The sequence below is a fragment of the Narcine bancroftii genome, chromosome 9 (genome assembly GCF_036971445.1).
Source record: "Narcine bancroftii isolate sNarBan1 chromosome 9, sNarBan1.hap1, whole genome shotgun sequence".
Classification (NCBI taxonomy): Eukaryota; Metazoa; Chordata; class Chondrichthyes; order Torpediniformes; family Narcinidae; genus Narcine; species Narcine bancroftii.
The window spans coordinates 47366022-47385678 of NC_091477.1; the positions used below are offsets into that span (position 1 = coordinate 47366022).

Below are 19657 nucleotides of genomic sequence, written 5' to 3' on the forward strand. Positions count from 1 at the left end.
GAGCCAGGGAGTGGCAAAGCACAATGGGCAGGGACAAAGGGAGAGAGAGGCAAGGAAAACAGTGCGGTCAGCTGGAGGAAGATGAAGCACACATTGTAGGGTGAGTGATAGAGACAAAAAGGTTTTTTACATGGTGAAGCCACCTTATTGTCCAACTCACGATCTATGTAAAAGGGGAATCAGAAAGGTGGATTCAGTGTTCATGCTGAAAGTGGACCGCTGAATCCTTTTAAATAGCAAGCTGGCTTCTCAGGGAAAAAGGGGTGGGATTTGAAGCGCAGCAGCACCACCCTCTTCTGTGATGAAAAACATATGCTCCGGGAGGTGAAATCGCTCTGAATGTAATAATGGAGGCTGAACAGCAGGTACAAATGCTGGCTGATTACCTTTCTTGGACCTCGGTATCACCCCAGTTTGCAGATATACTGGATGTGCTTTGCTCAAAAGAACCATTTCATTCCCAGGCTCGCAATGGGTTAGCTGCCGTGTTTGCAAACGGTTAATTTTAAAAATCACACGCTTTGGTCTCAGGCTGAGGACATCATCGCGACATGATCAGCCATCCCCATTTCGAGCCAGTTTCAGTGCTGTCAGTTTACGTTGGAAGCGGTACGACTTCCTTCACCTCTGACGCTAGGTCCCTTGGCAGAGGAAACATGGAGCGAAATGGACCTGCCTTTTCTGTGTTCATGCAGGTAAGTGAAGCGTATAAAAGCCAGAGTAAAGCTGGATTGAAGGTTCTATGTAAAAGGGGCTAAAAGCTGCCGGAGTTAGAATCTGATGAGAAGGTGATAATGGTAGGATAAAGAGAACCAGGTGGAGCCAAAGGTGGGAGAGCGCAGAAGAATCCAACGGGGAGATGACAGTGGAGAAGGACGAGCGGACAAGCGAATCTCGGGCAGAATGATCCCTGCGGATTGTGGAAATGGTGGGAGGGGAGATGTATCATGGTGGAGGTGGTCAGATCCCAGCCCAGACAGCCTTTGCCTTTAGTCACCCACCCTACCCTATGTGACTTATCTTCCTCCACCTGACCCTTTGGTTTCTCTTGCCTCTCCCTTTGCCCAACATCTGCCAATCAATTGCCTCTGCTCACAATACATCACCTCTCCCTGGTTCACCAATCCCACATATGGCCTCTGTCCCACCCCTCCCACCTTGTCCTCATTATGTTGGCTTCTCCTCCACATCCCAAAGAAGGATTTTAGCCCAAAATGCTGGTTTTCTCCCACTGATTCTGCTGACCTGCTTTGTTCTTCCAGCAGATCATGTTGTTTATCTATCTGTCTGTGTGCTCCATCTCTCACTTTCCCTGTCCATTATTCTCCCTTTCCTTCTCTATCTGTCTGTTGATCTTTTTTGTTGGTTGTATCCGTCTTCCTGTCCTTGTTGCTAACTCTCTCTCTCTCCCCCCTCTTTCTCCCCTCTTCTTTGCTTCCCTCTGCCTTCCTCTCTGCACTATTCTATCTTTCTCTCTCACTCTCTCTCTGCCTCTATTTCTCTGCCCTCTTACTCGCCCTCATTGTTTTTCTGCCCCTTCCCTCTGCCTCAGGCCTCACTCTTTTTCTGCCCACCCCCTCACACTGCATCTCTGTCGTCTGCCCTCTCTCACTCCCTCACTTCCCATGTAGTTTTGTCCTGTTTCCTCTCTCTCTCTCTCTCTCTCTCTCTCTCTCTCTCTCTCTCTTTTTGACATGTTGACCACCCCCTGGGCTGAGAGAGGCAGACATATGGCAGCAATTTCCATTTGAATGACACCCCCTGGCCCTTCTTGTAAACCTCAGACTGGCAAAATTCACCTCTGGTTCCTAAGCCTGGGGCCCACCCAGCGCCATATGTTAACAAAAGCGAATCTTGAATGGCTTAATATTCTCAGCGTAAGAGGCAAGAAATAGATCGGATTTTGTATTATTTATGTTAAAGATGACCTCTTTAACCTCACAGATCGTGGAAGGGTTTCAGATTCTAACACCCTGTGATTCAGCCTCAGAATACTCACGAGCTTTTATTGGCTTTGACTCAGATATGAGATTTATGCAAAGCAGAGCTTGTTTCTCATTAAATTGGGCATGAGTGCTGATTATTTACACATTCCCCTAATTGTCACCATTAATAAGTATTGTTCACCCCGTGAACTATTATCATTCAAATGACATTTTAGTGCATGCATTACAAAAGGGAAGAATTAAGCTCTGCTGCAGAACTCTCCCGCAGATGTTTGAGCAGTGAACAGAATGGCCCATTCTACCTACTTGTTCCTCTTGTCACGCTCCCTTCTGGCAGAAGGTACAAAAGCCTGAACTCCAGCACTTCTCGGTTTCAAGAACAGTTTTTATCCAACAGGTATCGGGCTCTTGAACCTTCCCATATTACCTCAACCATACGCTACTCTGAGACCTGCAAAAGACTTGTCAAGATTATTGAAATGCCACATTCTTTTTTGCACTCATTTCAAGTGTAAATATTCAGCGGTCTACTCTGCTCTATTTAAGACACCCAAGAGTCTACCGATGCTGGAATCTGAAGCCAAACACAATCTGCTGGAATAACTCAGCGGGTCGAGCAGCATCAGCGGGAACAAAAGAGGCTTTGGGTGTGAACCCTTCTTTTTCTCCTACTGCTCAACATGCTGAGCTCCTCCAGGTGATTGTGTTTTCTACCTTTTTATTTTAATTTAGACAAACAGGCCCATGAGCCTGTGCCACTCAATTACACCCAATTGACCATCAGCCTCCGGTACGTTTTGTTTGAAGGGTGGGAGAAAACTGGAGGAAACCCACGCAGACGTGGGGAGAACATACAAACTCCTTACAGACAGCATGGGATGCTAACCTTGGTCCTTGCTGACACCGTAACAGCTTTGTGCTAACCGCTATGCTAACCATATATTTGTTATCTTGTCATTTTGGTCATTTTATTTGTGCTATCATAATTGGTTTGTCTTCTGTATCTGTTTAGCTGCAACAAGAATTTTGATGCATCAGTACATTGTAATCATGTATATGACAATGAACTCTCATGACTCATTTACAGAGAGATTTCATAAGGTACCTGACAGACATGGTTGGAAATTTACAAGTTTAAGGCCACTTTGATTTTTTTTACCCAATGACTGGAATGTCCTGAGAAGATGGCAAGTGGGAAGTTGATACAAGTGCAGGCAGGCATATCACCCAGCGGGGGCAGGGTAAGCACCCAGTGAGAGCAGGCCAAGCAGCTAGAGAGGGCAGGCCAAGTGCCCAGTGCGGGCAGGCCAAGCACCCAGCACCCAGTTTAATTTAGAGATACAGCATGGTAATGTGCCCTTCTGGCCGACCAGTCTGTGATTCCCAATTACAGTATTGTAACCAATTAACCTACCAACCTCGAACATTTTTGGAACATGGGAGGAAACCAAAGGAAACCCACATGGTCACAGAGAAAATCTACTAACACCTGACAGACAGCGGCAGATTCGAACCCGGGTCAGTGGGACTGTAATAGCATTGGGTTAACCATTACACCACTGTGCCACATTACTTTTGTATGTTAGTCTGTACCTATGTGTGTGGAAATATATGTGTGCACACAGGTATGTGTGTCCTTGCATGGGTCTGAGACTATATGTGTCTGGGTGTGGGAACATGCATTTGTCTGTTCATGCCTGTGTTATGTGCCTATGTCTATTTGTATGCATGTGATTGTATGTCCCTGTGCTTCATTCCTGTGTGTTCGTGTAGGTGTCTCTTTGCATGTTGTGTGTGTGTGTGTGTGTGTGTGTGTGTGTGTGTGTGTGTGTGTGTGTGTGTGCACATGTATGTGTTTGTGTGTACCAAGCAGATAATGTAAACTTTCAGTATCTTTTTGAGCCTCTGCCATTATTAATGCTACTTCATTCATACTGCAGAGTTGGCATCAACAATACATTGTGTTTTACACTGTTCCAACCAATCCCCGAAGCTTGAGTACAGAAGGTGGTGCTGGATTTGCATGGGGATGTTCTATTAGCTCCCACTATGACTTCCTGTGTCACTTAGTGCCTGAAATTAAACCCAACCATGTAATTCAGAAAGGCAAAAATAATAAATAAATTGGGGTTGCAGGACATCTCTGAATCAGAATTCAGACTTTTTTTTGACATTCAGCTTGGTAAAAGTCCATTTCGGCCCATGAGTTCAAGCCGCTCAATTTACACCCCAATTAACCTACACCACTGATAAGTTTTAAAATGGTGGGAGGAAACCAGAGCCCTTGGGGAAAATCCACAAAGACATGGGGAGACCTACAAACTCCTTATAGACAGCGCAGGATTGGAACCCAGGTCCTGAACATTGGCACTGTAAAGGTGTTGCACTAACCACTATGCCAACCTGTGTGAATCAGATATGAACCTGAAACAGAATTTATTGCCATGAACATGTCACAAAATGTGTTATTTTGTGACGCCATAAGAGTGCAAAATTGCTATAAAGTACATTTTGAAAAATAAATAAATTAGTGCAAACGAAGAGGAAATTGAGGTCGTGTCTGTGGTTCACTATTCGTTCAGAAATTTGATGGCGGAGGTATAAAGTTGTTTTGTTTAATGTTGAGTGTTCATCTTCAGGCTTTTGTACCTCCTTCTAGATGGTAGCAGTGTGAATAGGGTACAACTCTGGAAGTGAGGGTCCTTGAGGATAGAGGCTGCTTTCTTCAAGCACCGCCTCATGTAGATGGCCTCGATGGAATGAAGACTGATGCCCTTAATGGTGCTGGTTGAGTTGTTGTCTTTTCCTGGCCTGTGCATTGACACCTCCATACCAGACACTGATGCACCCCACTGTACACCTGTAGAAATTTGCAGTAGTCTTTGGTGATGCACCAAATCTCCTCAAATGCCTTACTAAGTATAGCCACTGGCTAGCCTTCTTTATGATTGCATTGACATGGATGCCCCAGGACAGATCTTCAGAGATTTTGACACACAGGAATTTGAAGTTCTTAACCCTTTCCACTGTTGGCCCCTCAGTGAGGACTGGTTCGTGTTCTCCTGGTTTCCCTCTCCTGAAGTCCACAATCAGTTCCTAAGTTTTGTTAACATTGAGTGCAAGATTATTGAAATGACACCACTCAACCAGCTGATCTATCTCTCTCCTGAACGCTTCCTCGTTGCTGTCTGTGATCCACCAACAAGTGTGATGTCATCGCATTTGTAAATCGCATTTGAATTGTACCTAGCCACACCAGTCATGCGTGCAGACTGAGTCGAGCTGTGGGCTAAGCACGTATCCTTAAGGTGTGCCTGTGTTGATTGTCAGTGAGGAGGAGATGTTTTTGATTTGTATTGACTGTGGTACAACGAGGAAATCAAGGATTCAGTTACAGAGGGGGCTTAAATAAAAACATCAGAAACATTCAGTGGGACAGTCAGCATCTGTGGTAGGAGAAACAAGTCTGAGAGGGGCCATTCACCCAAGGGGTACCTGATATGAGTCATTAAGTCTTTTCCTTTCCAGATGAGCATCTCTGTATCAATGCTTTGGTCTGCGTTTGATTCCTTCTCATCCAGAACAGAAACTGGTCCTTTGAAGCTTTGTGTCAGGGAGGGGAGAGCTCTTGTTCTGGAATGTCCAGTGATCCCAGTGAGGATGGTGGTACATCCTCAATTCCAATGCTTCACCTGGTTGGATCAAGACTGCTCACAGTCTGGACTGACATTTGGAGGCTTGGGAACCAAATTCCTCGTGGTCCTTGCCTTGGGGGAACTGGATTACAGGAGATGAGTTGCTTTAAGATGGCGTGGAAAAACAGAAAAGCCCTGCAGAATTAAAATTGACAAGAGGCAGGAATGAAAAGGTTGAACAGCAGGCAGAATTTCAATTTAAATTTAATTATGCTTAAATTTGTACCTGATAAGGGCTTGTTTATCTGGCAGTGCAAGCTGTATAGAGACTGATAAGGAGTGTCTTTGCCTGGCTGATATTGATCATGGGGTCCCCTGGTACTGATCGGACCATTCAATTAAGTGTTACACACATGCTGATTGCAGTACCCTGAAGATACTCCGGAGGAACTGTGACAGATCATCTCAAGTGGATTTGCAAATTAACTTCTGGAAAGGTTCTTCATATCAGTGTGAATGTTCACATTTCCTCTCTTGCAGAAAACATTTTGTCAGTGTTGTCACTGGGATTTATGAAGCATGCACTGTGGGAGAACAAAGTTTGATGCTCTGTCCACTTGAATTGTGAAGGATGTCCCCTGGTGCAATTAATGATTCTCTCTTTCCAAGCTCAGCACTTTCAAACAGTAATTGAAATACAAGCCTGACACTGGGAAGAGTGGGGCTGAATGTGGGGGTGGAAGGAGTACAGGACTGATGCTGGGGTAGAGGACTGATAACAGGGAGTACTCTACATACAGGAGTGACAAAGGGAATACGGGACTGACCATGTGGGATAGGGACTGACACCAGGGGTACAGGACTAACACTATAATGGGGCGAGGGGCGGGAGTGCAGGGCTGATACTGGCAGGGGGTACTGGATTGAGACTGAGAGGGATAGAGGGCATACAGAGGGTCCAGAACTGACACTTGGGGTAAAAGACTGACTCTGGAGGGAACAGGGCTGACACTGGGGGTACGGAAGTAAAACACAAAAATCTACAGACACCGCGGTTGATGTAAAAGCACAAAATGCTGGAGAAACTCAACAGGTCAAACAGTGTCCTTTATATAGCAAAGGTAAAAATACATAACTGACATTTTGGGCTTGAGTCTTTCATCAAGGTTTGGAAGAATGTCAGCAGAGTAGGGGGAAGGGGTGGTCACAAAGGTAGGAGGTAATAGGTGGAAAAGGGAAGGAGGTAACCCATTATCTCTGACAACTACCTTGACTACACTTCTTCATACCCTGTCCCTCCAAGGATTCTATCCCCTTCTCTCAATTTCTCATCTCCGCTGCATCTGTTCCCAAGATGAGGTCTTCCAATCCAAACCTTCCTAAATGTCTGCCTTCTTCCACAACCGAGGCTTCCCCTCCACCACCATCAACTGAGCTCTCACCCGCATCTCCTCCACTTCCGACTCATCTGCCCTGGCCTTTTCTGGCCCCAGACGCAACAAACATCATTCTCACCCACCATTCCTCCAGCCTCCACATCTAACACATTATCCTCTGGAGTTTCTGGCAAGTACAACAGGATCCCACCACCAGACACATCTTCCCCTCTCCTCCTTGCGTAGAGATCACTCCCTCTGTGACTCCCTCGTGGATTTATTCCTGCCTCCCCCAGCACCTTTCCCTGTTGCAGCAGGGGTTGCCACACTTGCGCCCACATGTCCTCCTTCACCACAGTCTGGGGCACCAAACAGGCCTTTCAAGTGAAGTGATACTTCACGTGTATGTCCACAGGATTGATTTACTGCAACCGCTGCTCCCTTTGTGGCCCTCTCTACATCAGAGAGACTGAGCACAGACTGGGAAATCACTTCACTGAGAATCTTCGCTCTGTCCGCACCAGTGACAGAGACCTCCCAGTGACCAACCATTTCAGTTCTGTATCATACTCCCACACTCACATGTCTATCCATGGGCCTATGTACTGTCCCACCAAGATCACCTGCAAATTGGAAGAATAACACCTGATTTTCCACCTGGGCACTTCCCAGCCAGATGGCATTAACATCAACTTTTCTGATCTCTGCTAATCTGCTCTCCTTTTCACTGCCCTTCCCTTCCCCTTTCTAGTTCTTATTCCTCCCTTCCTCCTTCCTTCACCTAACCATCCCCCCTCCCCTTGATTGCTGGTGTCCCCTCCCTCCCTTCACCTATAACTTCCTGCCTTTGCGACCACCCCTTCCCCCACTTTTTTGTTCGGACACCTACCAACATTTTTCCATGCCTTGAATAGGGGCTCAAATCTGAAACGTCAGTTAGGTATTTTTTCCTTTGCTGTTTGACCTGCTGAATTTCTCCAGCATTGTGTGTTTTTACAGGGGGGCACGGGACTGACACTGGGGGGCACAGGACTGATACTGGGGGGTACGGGACTGACTCTGGATGTACAGGGGTGACATTGGGGATATGTGACTGACTGGAGGGAACAAGGTTGACATGGTGTACAGGGGGTATGGGACTGACTGGAGGGAACAGGGCTGATGATGGGGGTACGAGACTGACACTGGAAGGTACCTGACTGACACTGGGGGCATGGGACTGACACTGGGGTTACGGGACTGACATTGGGAGGAACCTGACTGACACTGGGGGCACAGGACTGACACTGGGAAGTACCTGACTGACACTGGGGGTACAGGACTGAAGATTTTTTTTAACCTTGGAGATGTGAATCTTGGCAATTCATTGCATGGAGCTTGAGTTACTGAATATTCAAGACTGCGGTCAATAGTATTTAGATATGGAGGCAATCAATGGATATTGGGTTAATGCAGAAAATGGCATTGTGATAAAATATTAGCCATAGTGGAGTAGTCACAATCCCTGCTTCTTTTTCCTATTTTCCTTGCATAAAGGCCTCACATTGGTCAATGCAGGTTTAGTTTTGGTGTGTGCGTGTCTGACATTGGTGGATTCATCGTTTTGGATAGGGTTCTGAATTTGCTGTGTGCAGGTCTGACCCTGATGGACTTTGGTGGACATGGATTCGCCGCAGATTACACGAGGTTGACGTTAAATCAGCAGATTTTGTAGTTGTGAAAGTTTACAAGTTACTTGCCTTTTATTGGTTTTGATAAAGGACACAGCAGTTGAACCGTCACGGTAGAACTAAAATTTCCATTATTGGTGTTGGTACTGTTAACTGTAGGAAGGAGATAAAACCACATAGAAGGTTCAAAGAAGGCTCACAAAGATATTGGGAGAAAGGCATCATTTTCGTTATGGTCAGACATAAAACAATGTAAGGAATAGAGGTACTTAAAACTATGACAAAATACCACAGATGCTTGAAATCTGAAGTAAAGACTGGAAATACTCAGCAAATCAGGGAACATTGTTATTTTTCCAGGTTGATGATCTTCCATCTCATGCTATCTTTCGTTGGCGCCCCCTCCATTTCTCCCTTCAAAAATGCTGTTGGACTTGCTGAGTATTTCCATTGTTACCAGTATAACAGTAGGCCCTTTCATGCAATGAAAAAGCCCGACTGTAAAGACAGAGATTCTCCGCCGTTGCATTGGGGGACTTAACTTCGTGAATGTGCCGGGTTAAGGGTGGGCTGATGTAGTCACTGTTGACTCTGGAGGCGCTATGAGGCGCTGCTCGACATGAATGTGGTGCAGGAGCTGCCTTTTAAGGCCTGCTCCATGAAAGGTAAATTCCATGTTTCCCCTCTATGTTATAGCCAACCTCCACATGGAGGCCTGACATGAAAGGTCCTAATGAGTGAAGACAAGTGAAGTAAATGGAGGCTATCTCTCTCTCTCTCTCTCTCTCTCTCTCTCTCTCTCCCCCTCCCCACCCCCACCTCCAACATTCCCCACTCTTTGCCTGGTATCTGCTGATCTCTGTCTCTGTCCTTCACCTTTCCTGGTTTACCAATCCCTTTGAGGGCCCCTGTCCCACCCCTCTCACCCTGTCATCTTTATACTGGGGATGCTCTATTACATTTAACCAGTCTCAGTGAAGGGGGCTTGTCTTGTAATGCTGACCATCTTTTCTCTCCCACTGATGCTGCTTGACCCCCTGGGTTCCTCCAGCAGATTGTGTGTAGCAGCAGGTCCTGTATCCTTCAGAAATGAAGTCATTGCTGTGGGGTATAAACTTAAAGGGGGCGGAGGAAAGGTTTTCTCATTTATTGAGTAGTGGGGATCTGGAACTCTTTGTGTGAAAGGCTGATGCAGATAACACGCTCATATCAATTGGATTAATGCTAATGTGCTGTAACCTCTGAGAATAATAACTGGACTGGAATGTGGGAATAGAAATAATTACTTATTCTCTAAATAGCCTTCTTCTGCATGGTTTTTTTAAATGAATCCATGATAGATACAAGTCGATGCAAAGTTTGGAACTCATCAAATAAAAGTTAGAGAAAGATTGAAGTTGTCAGTCTGGCCCAGGTGGATGTGGGTTGATTCCAAGTGGATATGGGTCTAATGCAATTAGAAGCAGACCCACCACTGGAGAATTCATGTATGGCACTGATGGGGGCACCATTCTTGAAGTACTCTTGATGAAGGGTTTTGAAACAAAATGTCGACTATTTTCCCACTAATGCTGCTCGATGCGTGGAGTTCCCCCAATAAATTGTTTTATTTCTGCTGGTATCAATAAAATCTGGCACTGGTTAGGGCAGATATGGGAGCGGTCTTTATATATTTGACACACATCGGGAAAGTGATGACATTTTGCGGTTTACACGGATAAAGGAGAGGTATAGTCGCGAGACCTTGCATATGATCTTGGAGTTGTCCCAGTCCGTACAGTTCCATTGCTCAGCGAGCAGCCCATTTATTGCTAGACCATATTCATCATGTTTCACTGAACGATGCGAGATGGCTCCCTCCTCAGAGACACTGGAAAGTAGGTCTGTAACCTATTGGCCTCAGCCTAATTGAACCCTAGGGCTTTTATTTTGAAATTACAACCGATAATGGATAATGGCCTGGGTTACAAAGGTTTGCACTGCAATGTCTGACATTTGCTGCACTTTTGAATTCTTCACTTTTAAGGAAGGAGATGAGACTTTTCTGAGTTGCTGAAAGAACGCACACTCAAGCTATGAGTGCCAGTGTGCTTGCGCTGCACACTGACTCATTTCAAGTCAACAGCTGACCATCACCTTCTCAAGGACATTTACGGATTGGCAATAAGTGCAGTAAACGTCCCAGAAACAGAATTAAATAAAAGAAAAAGTAATCTTAAGCAAACTTAGTCAGGCTGCATTCATGGGTAGAAGTGGCCAGTCAACGTTTCAGGTTGACATCTACTGACGGGTACTGACTATTTCTCTCCATGGATCCTGCCGTTCAGTTGACTCCCTCCACCTTTACATTATTTCCCAGGGTGACAATAAGACATCTGTTTTAGGTGAGTGGAAGAAAGTTTAGGGGACTCATCAGAGGCAAGTTTTTTTTACCCACAGGGAGTGGTGGGTGCCTGAAATGCATTGCCGGGGTGGTGGTGGAGTCCAAAGACTCTAAGATAGGCATGTGGATAGAAAAAAAATAGAGCATTATGGCTGTGAGTTAAGGATGGGTTAGATTGTTGTGGAGTAGGCTTACATAGATTGGAACAACATTGTGGGTGAAGAGTCTGTCCTATGCTGTAATGTTCTATGTTCTAAAGTTAAAGAGGATGGAGAAAATGCATCATTTTTTTGATTTCCAGAAGGCATTTGATAAAGTGCCTCATCAAAGTTTATTGGTAGGGTAGAACAATACATGCTATAGGACGTAAGGCATGGTTAGAAGATTCTCCTTGCTAAAAGGAGAGAAAAGAGTAGATATAAAAGGGTCTTTTTTTGTCTGGTTAGCTGGATGTGGTGAGTAGAGTTCTACAGGAATAGTTGCAGGACTTTTCATAATTTACATGGAGGTCTTGGGTGAATTATAGTTGCAAAATTTCCTGATGAATAAGGTGGGAGCAGTGTCAGGAAAGTAAATTGTGAAGAGGCCACATGGAAAGAAACAAAAGGATAGACAGAGGTTTAATGAGTGGTCAGAGATCTGGTAAATGCATTGAAATTGTCTATTTTGGCAGGAAATTCTTTCAATTGAAAGGGGGAGAGATTGTAGAACTCTAATGCCCCTTTTACACAGTGATCCCATTTAATTGGTGTGTGAACAAATCATGTTTAAAGCCAGCTTGGGTCATTCACACTGAACCATGAAAAGGCAGGTCAATGTGACCTTTTACATAGGGATCCGGCATTCCCATGCAAAAGGAGGCGGGACCTGCAGCATTACAATGTTGGCATCCCGGGAAGAAGGGTAAGCCTTTACCCAGGAGCTGATGCCAAATGCATTGGCTTGAATACTAACTACCTTTGCAGGTAAGAACTGGGTTGAAAATGACCCCCCCCCCATCCTGTGTAAGTTGCGTTCACACAGGTAAGTGAAGTGGTCAAAAGGTGGTTAATTACCATCTTTCAAGGGCAGTGTAAAAGGGCTACAATACAAAGGGATCCCAGTGTCCAAGTGCAGGACTCGCAAGAGGCTAGTTTGCAGATTCAGAAAATAATCAGGAAACCTGAAAGATTGCTTTTGTTTATTCTTGAGGGAGGGAATTTATTACTCAATTAGTTAGGATATTGAGTCCATGTCTGGAGTGCTTTGTGCAGTATTGGGCTCCTATATTAAGAAGAATATAAATGCATTGAAAGCAATTCAGAGAAGTTTTACTAGACAACTATCATGAATGGGTGTGTTCTCTTATGTGGAAAGGGTAGACAGGCTAGGCTTCTGTTGAATGGACAAAGAATTGCTGGAAGAACTTAGCAGGTCAGATTGCAATCCTCCAGCAATTCTCTGTCTGCTCAAGCTTCTGGCATTTGCAGCTTTTGTCTTTCTCTCATGTTCAGTGGACTTTGGACGAGTGAGAGGAAGCTTGATGGAAATGTTCAAGACTGTTGATAAAACAATGGGAAGCTGGAGGGTCTCAGCAGGCACGGCAGCGTCTGTGGAGTGAAATGGTCAGTTGTCATTTCAGGTCAAGGCCCTTGGTCAAGAATTGCTGAGCAGACAATTGTTGTGGATATGATCAGATCAAGCATGAACTCATGTATTGCCTGGGTGAAGCCGAATGTTAACTTGAGGAACAACATATCATATTAACTGTGGGTAGCCTAAAGTCCAAGGACATAATCATTATTTCCTGATTTTAGCTACTGCACTCCCCCCCCGCCCCATTTCTGAACCTATTCCATGGTTTCTATCTCTCCTTTCCCTGCTCCCATTCTCAAATTCAGTACACCCCCACCCTTCAATTATCCAGTACCTTATCACCACTTGGCCCTTTCCCAGCCCCTTCTCCCCTTCTTAACCTTCCCAAATGAGTCTTGATGAAGGACCCCAAGCTGAAATGTTGGGTGTGCATTCCTCTCCATGAACACGCTGAGCCCCTTGAGCTCCTCTTTGTTCATGGAAGGTTACAGCATCTGCAGCTCTTGTGCTTCTTTTGATCTCATAAAGGGTGAAGCAGGGTGGGAGCTGGCCAATTTGCTTTGTTTCCAAGTCACATGTAGGGAAAGGCACAATAGGCATGCTAGTCAATGGCATTGTGGGATCTACCTTCAGGTATCTGCTCCAGGATACTTGTGCCAGCTATTGTCTTGGTAGCACAGAAGTTCATGGTCCTCCTCCAGAACTTAAGTACAATAATCTGGACTGACGTTCCAGCACAATACTGAGGGAGTGCTTTGCTGCTGGTGACACTCAGCGTTGGATGAGGTGTCAAACGGTTTTCTCATATGAATGTAGAGAAAACCAGGCAATTGAAGAAGGCAGAAAAAAATTACAGGGATGTTGCTGAGACTTGAGCTGAGTTATAGGGAAAGGTTGAACAGGTCAGGATTTTACTCGGAGAACGAGGGGAGATTTGATAGAAGTAAACAAAATTACGTAGGATATAGATAGAGTTAATGCAAGCAAGCTTTTTCCACTGAAGTTGGGAGAGACAGGAATGAGAGGTCAAGGGGGAAAGTTGAAATGTTTAAGGAGAATATCCATGAGAGTGTGGAATGAGCTAACAGGAAAAGCGGTGGATGCGGGTTCGATTTCAATGCTTAAGAGGAATTTGAATAGGTAAGTGTGTGGAAGGGGTTTGGAGGGCTGTGGTCTGATGGGATGAGGTGGAATAATATTTTAGCATAGACTAGATGGGCCAAAAGGCCTATTTTCTGTTCTGTGGTATTCTATCTGGGGGAGAGGGGCTTCTGGAAATGATTTATTCCTCCTCATTGCCATGAAAATGGTATGGCAGAAACAGATTGCTGGCCATCTACAAATCTACTGTGGCACTTTTAACTTTAAAATACATTGGAAAATCCCAAAACACAAGATCGTGTATCAATGCCTTTGCTATACACGTCAAATCTAACTTGTAAATTTTGTGTAGTCTTCTGCTGTATTTGTAGTTTTAAGCTGAGAGACAAACATATAGGTTAAAAAGAAACTATAGCTACAGGTCTATCACAGTGAGAAAGGCCTTTCATTGATGAAACACCTTCATAACCTCTGAACGGACTGTGAAGTATTGCTTGGGGTGCAGCGATTTTTGACTCAAACCCCTGAACATTGGTAAAAGATTCAGATCACCAGTTAGTAATCAGCAGGTCTTCTCTTTATTCCCCCCCCCACCCCCAAGAGGGTAGTCACACTGTTACTATCACAAGCAAAAGTTCACTGACTCAGTCAGAACAATTAAAGGTGAAAAACATCAGAAATATTCACCAGATCGAGTAAAATCCATGGAGAAAGAAAGGCAGTGTTAATATTTCATGCCGATGACCTTTCATCAGAAAAATCTTACTGTGGTGGAGCCACTGAATTAATGTCTGTTCATATATATAGGGGGGGGGGGAACCCCTTGCTGATTGTACCTGTGACTCCTAATTAAGGCAGTAACGCCATAACCCCTCCCCCAGAACAAGCTCAGGTTTCGAGTCAACAGCATGAGTGAGATGTGCCGTCAGTTTATGGTAATAAAAGCCTCTCAATCAGGTAACATCTAGTCTTTGGAGTTATTGATAATGCATCAGATACCAGGTATCGACCCTGAAAAACAACAGTGTCTCTCTTTCTCTACAGTTACTACCCAACTTTCTGAATACTTCTGGCAGTTTTTTAAAATTTCAAATTTCTTCATCATGTTTTTGCGAGCTATCTGTGGATCAAAGATGTAGACTAAACACAGATTTTATTGCCCTTAATTGTTATGTTAATATTGATTTAGTAAGATGGTAATAGGTAAACTGGTTGACCGTTTTGAGTTTTGTGTGCCCGATGGAGATGTGGGGGGGCTGGTAATCATGGTGGGGAGCTGGCTGATGGAGGACCTCAGTTTTCTTCAGGCTGACTTCCAGGCCAAACATTTTGGCAGTTTCCGCAAAGCAGGACGTCAAGCGCTGAAGAGCTGGCTCTGAATGGGCAACTAAAGCGGCATCGTCTGCAAAGAGTAGTTCACGGACAAGTTTCTCTTGTGTCTTGGTGTGAGCTTGCAGGCGCCTCAGATTGAAGAGACTGCCATCCGTGCGGTACCGGATGTAAACAGCGTCTTCATTGTTGGGGTCTTTCATGGCTTGGTTCAGCATCATGCTGAAGAAGATTGAAAAGAGGGTTGGTGCGAGAACACAGCCTTTCTTCACGCCATTGTTAATGAAGAAGGGTTCAGAGAGCTCATTGCTGTATCCATTTCATCAGATGCAAGGATCGACAATGAGATAGACAACAGACTCGCCAAGGCAAATAGCGCCTTTGGAAGACTACACAAAAGAGTCTGGAAAAACAACCAACTGAAAAACCTCACAAAGATAAGCATATACAGAGCCGTTGTCATACCCACACTCCTGTTCGGCTCCGAATCATGGGTCCTCTACCGGCACCACCTACGGCTCCTAGAACGCTTCCACCAGCGTTGTCTCCGCTCCATCCTCAACATCCATTGGAGCGCTTACATCCCTAACGTCGAAGTACTCGAGATGGCAGAGGTCGACAGCATCGAGTCCACGCTGCTGAAGATCCAGCTGCGCTGGATGGGTCACGTCTCCAGAATGGAGGACCATCGCTTTCCCAAGATCGTGTTATATGGCGAGCTCTCCACTGGCCACCGTGACAGAGGTGCACCAAAGAAAAGGTACAAGGACTGCCTAAAGAAATCTCTTGGTGCCTGCCACATTGACCACCGCCAGTGGGCTGATATCGCCTCAAACCGTGCATCTTGGCGCCTCACAGTTTGGCGGGCAGCAACCTCCTTTGAAGAAGACCGCAGAGCCTACCTCACTGACAAAAGGCAAAGGAGGAAAAACCCAACACCCAACCCCAACCAACCAATTTTCCCCTGCAACCGCTGCAATCGTGTCTGCCTGTCCCGCATCGGACTTGTCAGCCACAAACGAGCCTGCAGCTGACGTGGACTTTTTACCCCCTCCATAAATCTTCGTCCGCGAAGCCAAGCCAAAGAAGAAGATGGTAATGCATAAACAAATACACAGTCAATTTATAAGTTGTTTTTTGTGTGAAAATTATTGTCTTCATGCTTCTGCCCTGATTCTAACTTTTCCCTTTTCCAAGCAGTGTGGGGTTGGACTGCATGCTCATTTTGTATCCAAATTTACACTGCGTTAATTTCATTGCTTACTAGGCAAGGTGTAAACTGAATGTTTGAACCTACTCCTTAATTCCATTGTGTCAATTATGCAATATTCAGGATTTGGGATTAATCTTCCAAGCAGGTTAATGGAATTCTTCAGTAGGACACATGAGAAGGTAATGCCAACTTCTTCTCAGATATGAAATCCCTTTCCTTGTTCTTTTGATATTTGAAGAATGTATATTTAAATAAACTCACTGGATACAATAAAACACTTTTATGAACCTCACTCCTGTTGCACAGTGTTGAGGGTAGGAAACCAGCCAAGCCATGCCTGACCAGGGAAATTCAGAGTTAATTGCTTTACAACCGTGTTGTAAAACACTTTTAATACTCTTGTCAGTACATTTTAATGTGCATCCTATCAGCAGAATTTTAGGGCAGTGACATGTTTATTGCAGGTTTGAAAAAGCCCTGTTTACTGAAACTTGGCAGTCAAGTACTGTGAAAGAATATCACTTGATAGTCTGATAGTATTTTTATTGTGCTTTATTGCAGCTAATCACCCCTCATGCAATTAGAGTGCAGACTCCGCCCCGCCATATCCCTGGTGTGGTGGAAGTCACACTATCCTACAAGTCGAAACAGTTCTGTAAAGGCACCCCAGGCCGATTCATCTACACAGGTAAGCCAGCAACCCTTTGACTTTTACTTGAGGCTCGTTAGTGTTGTGGAATGGCTGCATTATTTTTTTTCCCTCTTCTGCAGTTTTAGGAATCTTCTGTAGACCTTGGAGGATTTTTCTGGTGCTGCTGTTCAACATAATGATGCTGTGTCAAATATTCTATTGCATTGTTCTGCCAATCATACAGTCATGTGTTGCACAGCTGTGAACACTCATCCCTCCTTTTCAGCCAGAGGGACAGAAGCTTTTGCTGCAATATGTCTCATCCCTATTCCCCTCCTGCATTGCTACCACAAGACCCTTTCAGACAGGAGTGCTTGTTTGGACATTGGTAGAGCTGAGCCTATCTCTAACTGTTGCTATTGGTGTACGTGGCCTGCATGGGTGTAGGAGAAAGAGAGTGGTTGGGAAAGGGGCAGAGGCAAACTCTAGCATTGGTCAAAATGTATGCAACTTGAAGAATGAAGGGGGATCTCATGAAAATCTATCGGTGACTGAAAGACCTGGATAGAGTAGATGTGGAGAGCAGGTTTCCCATGGTGGGGGAGTCTGGGATCACAGCATTAGAATATAAAAAAAAATTCACTATGGAACAAAAATAAGGAGGAATTTCTTTACTCAGAGGGTGGGGAATCTATGGAATTTATTGCCACAGACGGCTGTGGAGGCCAAGTCATTGGGTATGTTTAAGACAGACATAGATAGTTTCTTGATGTGATGTGTTGTTCCTCAAGTTTAGGCTTGACCTCACCCTGACAATGGATGAAGCCAAGTACAGAATTAAAATTCATTGTTATGAAATTTGCTGTTTTACAGCAGGCCTCGTAGTGAAACGTTCATAACCATCTGACAACATTACTATTAAATCATAAACATAACAAAAATAGGGCACAAAAAGTCAGGCCATGTCTTTGGTTCATTGATTATTCAGGAATCTGATGACAGCGGGGAAGAAGCTGTCCTTGTGCCGTTGAGTCCTCATCTTTATGCACCTGTACTTCCTTCCTGATGGTAGCAGAGTGAAGAGGGCATGGCCTGGTGGTGGGGGTCTTTGAGGATAGAAGTTGCTTTTTTAAGACAATGACTCATGTAGATTTTCTCGATGGAGTTAAGTCTGGTGCCTGTGATATCGGAGGACAAGTTAACAACCCTCTAGAGTTTATTCTTGTCCTGAGAATGGACACTTTCATACCAGGCAATGATGCAACCAGCCAGTGTGCTCCTCACGGTACACCTGTAGAAGTTTATGTGAGTCTTTGGTGACATACTGAATCTCCTCAGACACCTCATAAAGTATAGCACATGTCACTGTCAGAATGGTTGGAGAAGTTTAAATGGTTGGCCACAGGGAACTACACACTTAGACCTTTCATCAGAAAAATCTTACTGTGGTGGAGCCCCTGAATTAATGTTTGTACATGTATATGGTATGTAACTACAAGCTTAGACCTACACACAGAAGTGTCTGTGTTAGTGAACCAGTCATCCAATTAGTGTTTGGTCTTACTGTTGAAGAGGAGGCCCACCGGGTACACCAAATTCAGTAGCTCAGGTCAGACAATGTGCAGCTGAAGCTCTGTCTCACCTGGAAGGTCCCTTTGTGGCCCTGGATGGAGTTGAGGAGAGAGATGTCGGCACAAGTTTTGCAGTTTCTGGAGACATAGTGAGAAATGTCCAAAGGGGTGGGTGGGGAGGAAAGAATGAACCAGGAAATGTCAGAGAGACTTATCCCTATGAAAAGTTGGCTAGTGGTGGAATCACAGAGGTAACGTGTTGGGTACAGAGGTTGGTGGGGTGGAAAATGAGGACCAAAGGGGCTCTGACCTTGTTCTTCCTGGAGTGAGATGAAGGTGAGGGCAGAAGTCAAGAAATAAAGGAGATACAGGTGAGGGCTTCATCAATGATAATTAAGAGGGAATCCATGCTTATTAAAGAAAGAGGATGTTTTAAGTGTCCTGGGTGGAAGACCGTGCAATATGTGGAAGACAGATACAGTGGAGGCAGAGGAATTGTGAGAAAGAGATGTGGTCCTTACACGGGATGGAACTGGAAGAGGTATAATCCAGGTAGTTGTGAGGGTCGTCGATATCAGTGGACAGTTTGTTCCCTGACATGGAGACTGGAGGTCAAAGAAGGGGAGCGAAGGGTTAGAAGGAGTCCAGGTGATTTGAGGGATGGGTGGAAGTTTGCAGTGAAGTTAATGAAATTGTCAAGTTCTGCACTGGTACCAGAGATGGTGCCAAAACAGTAGTTGATGTAGTGGAGGAAGAGTTAGTGTATGTAACATTCATAAGAAGCTGCTCCATTGGTGTAATGTCTTTCTGATGTTGGTAGCCTTGCCAGTTTCCACGCTACCTTTCCAGTAACCACTGGAGTTGCATGAACTAAAAGCACTGCTTAGGCAATGTTTTGAGTTGGACTTTGTGTAGATGCAATCCTGTTCCTTGCTTCACCATGTGTAAAACTCAGAGGTGTCTGGGCCAGTAAGATGTGCCTGTTGTTCAGAAGTGATACCATGGAGCAATAGGACACTGCAGCACAGAAATGGGCCTTTCAGCCCATCTACCAAACTACTTTTCCCACCATGTCCCATCAGCCTGTAACCGATCATACCCCTCATATATTTACAAATCAATTAATATATCCAAATTACTCATAAACGTTGAAATTGAACCCACATCCATCACTTCCGCTGGCAACTCGTTCCACACTCTCACCACCCTCTGAATGAAGAAGATCCC

At 44.9% G+C, this 19657-nt stretch overlaps 1 protein-coding gene across 8 annotated transcripts in view; it reads left to right on the forward strand.

Moving 5' to 3' along the window:
* Nucleotides 1-19657, forward strand: part of ebf1a (EBF transcription factor 1a) — a 570155-nt gene that overhangs the window by 307814 nt on the left and 242684 nt on the right. For all 8 annotated transcript variants that reach the window (XM_069898995.1, XM_069898996.1, XM_069898998.1 and 5 more), the window contains exon 11: nucleotides 16790-16916. In XM_069898995.1, the coding sequence (XP_069755096.1) occupies nucleotides 16790-16916 (127 nt within the window). The remainder of the gene's footprint in view (nucleotides 1-16789; nucleotides 16917-19657) is intronic.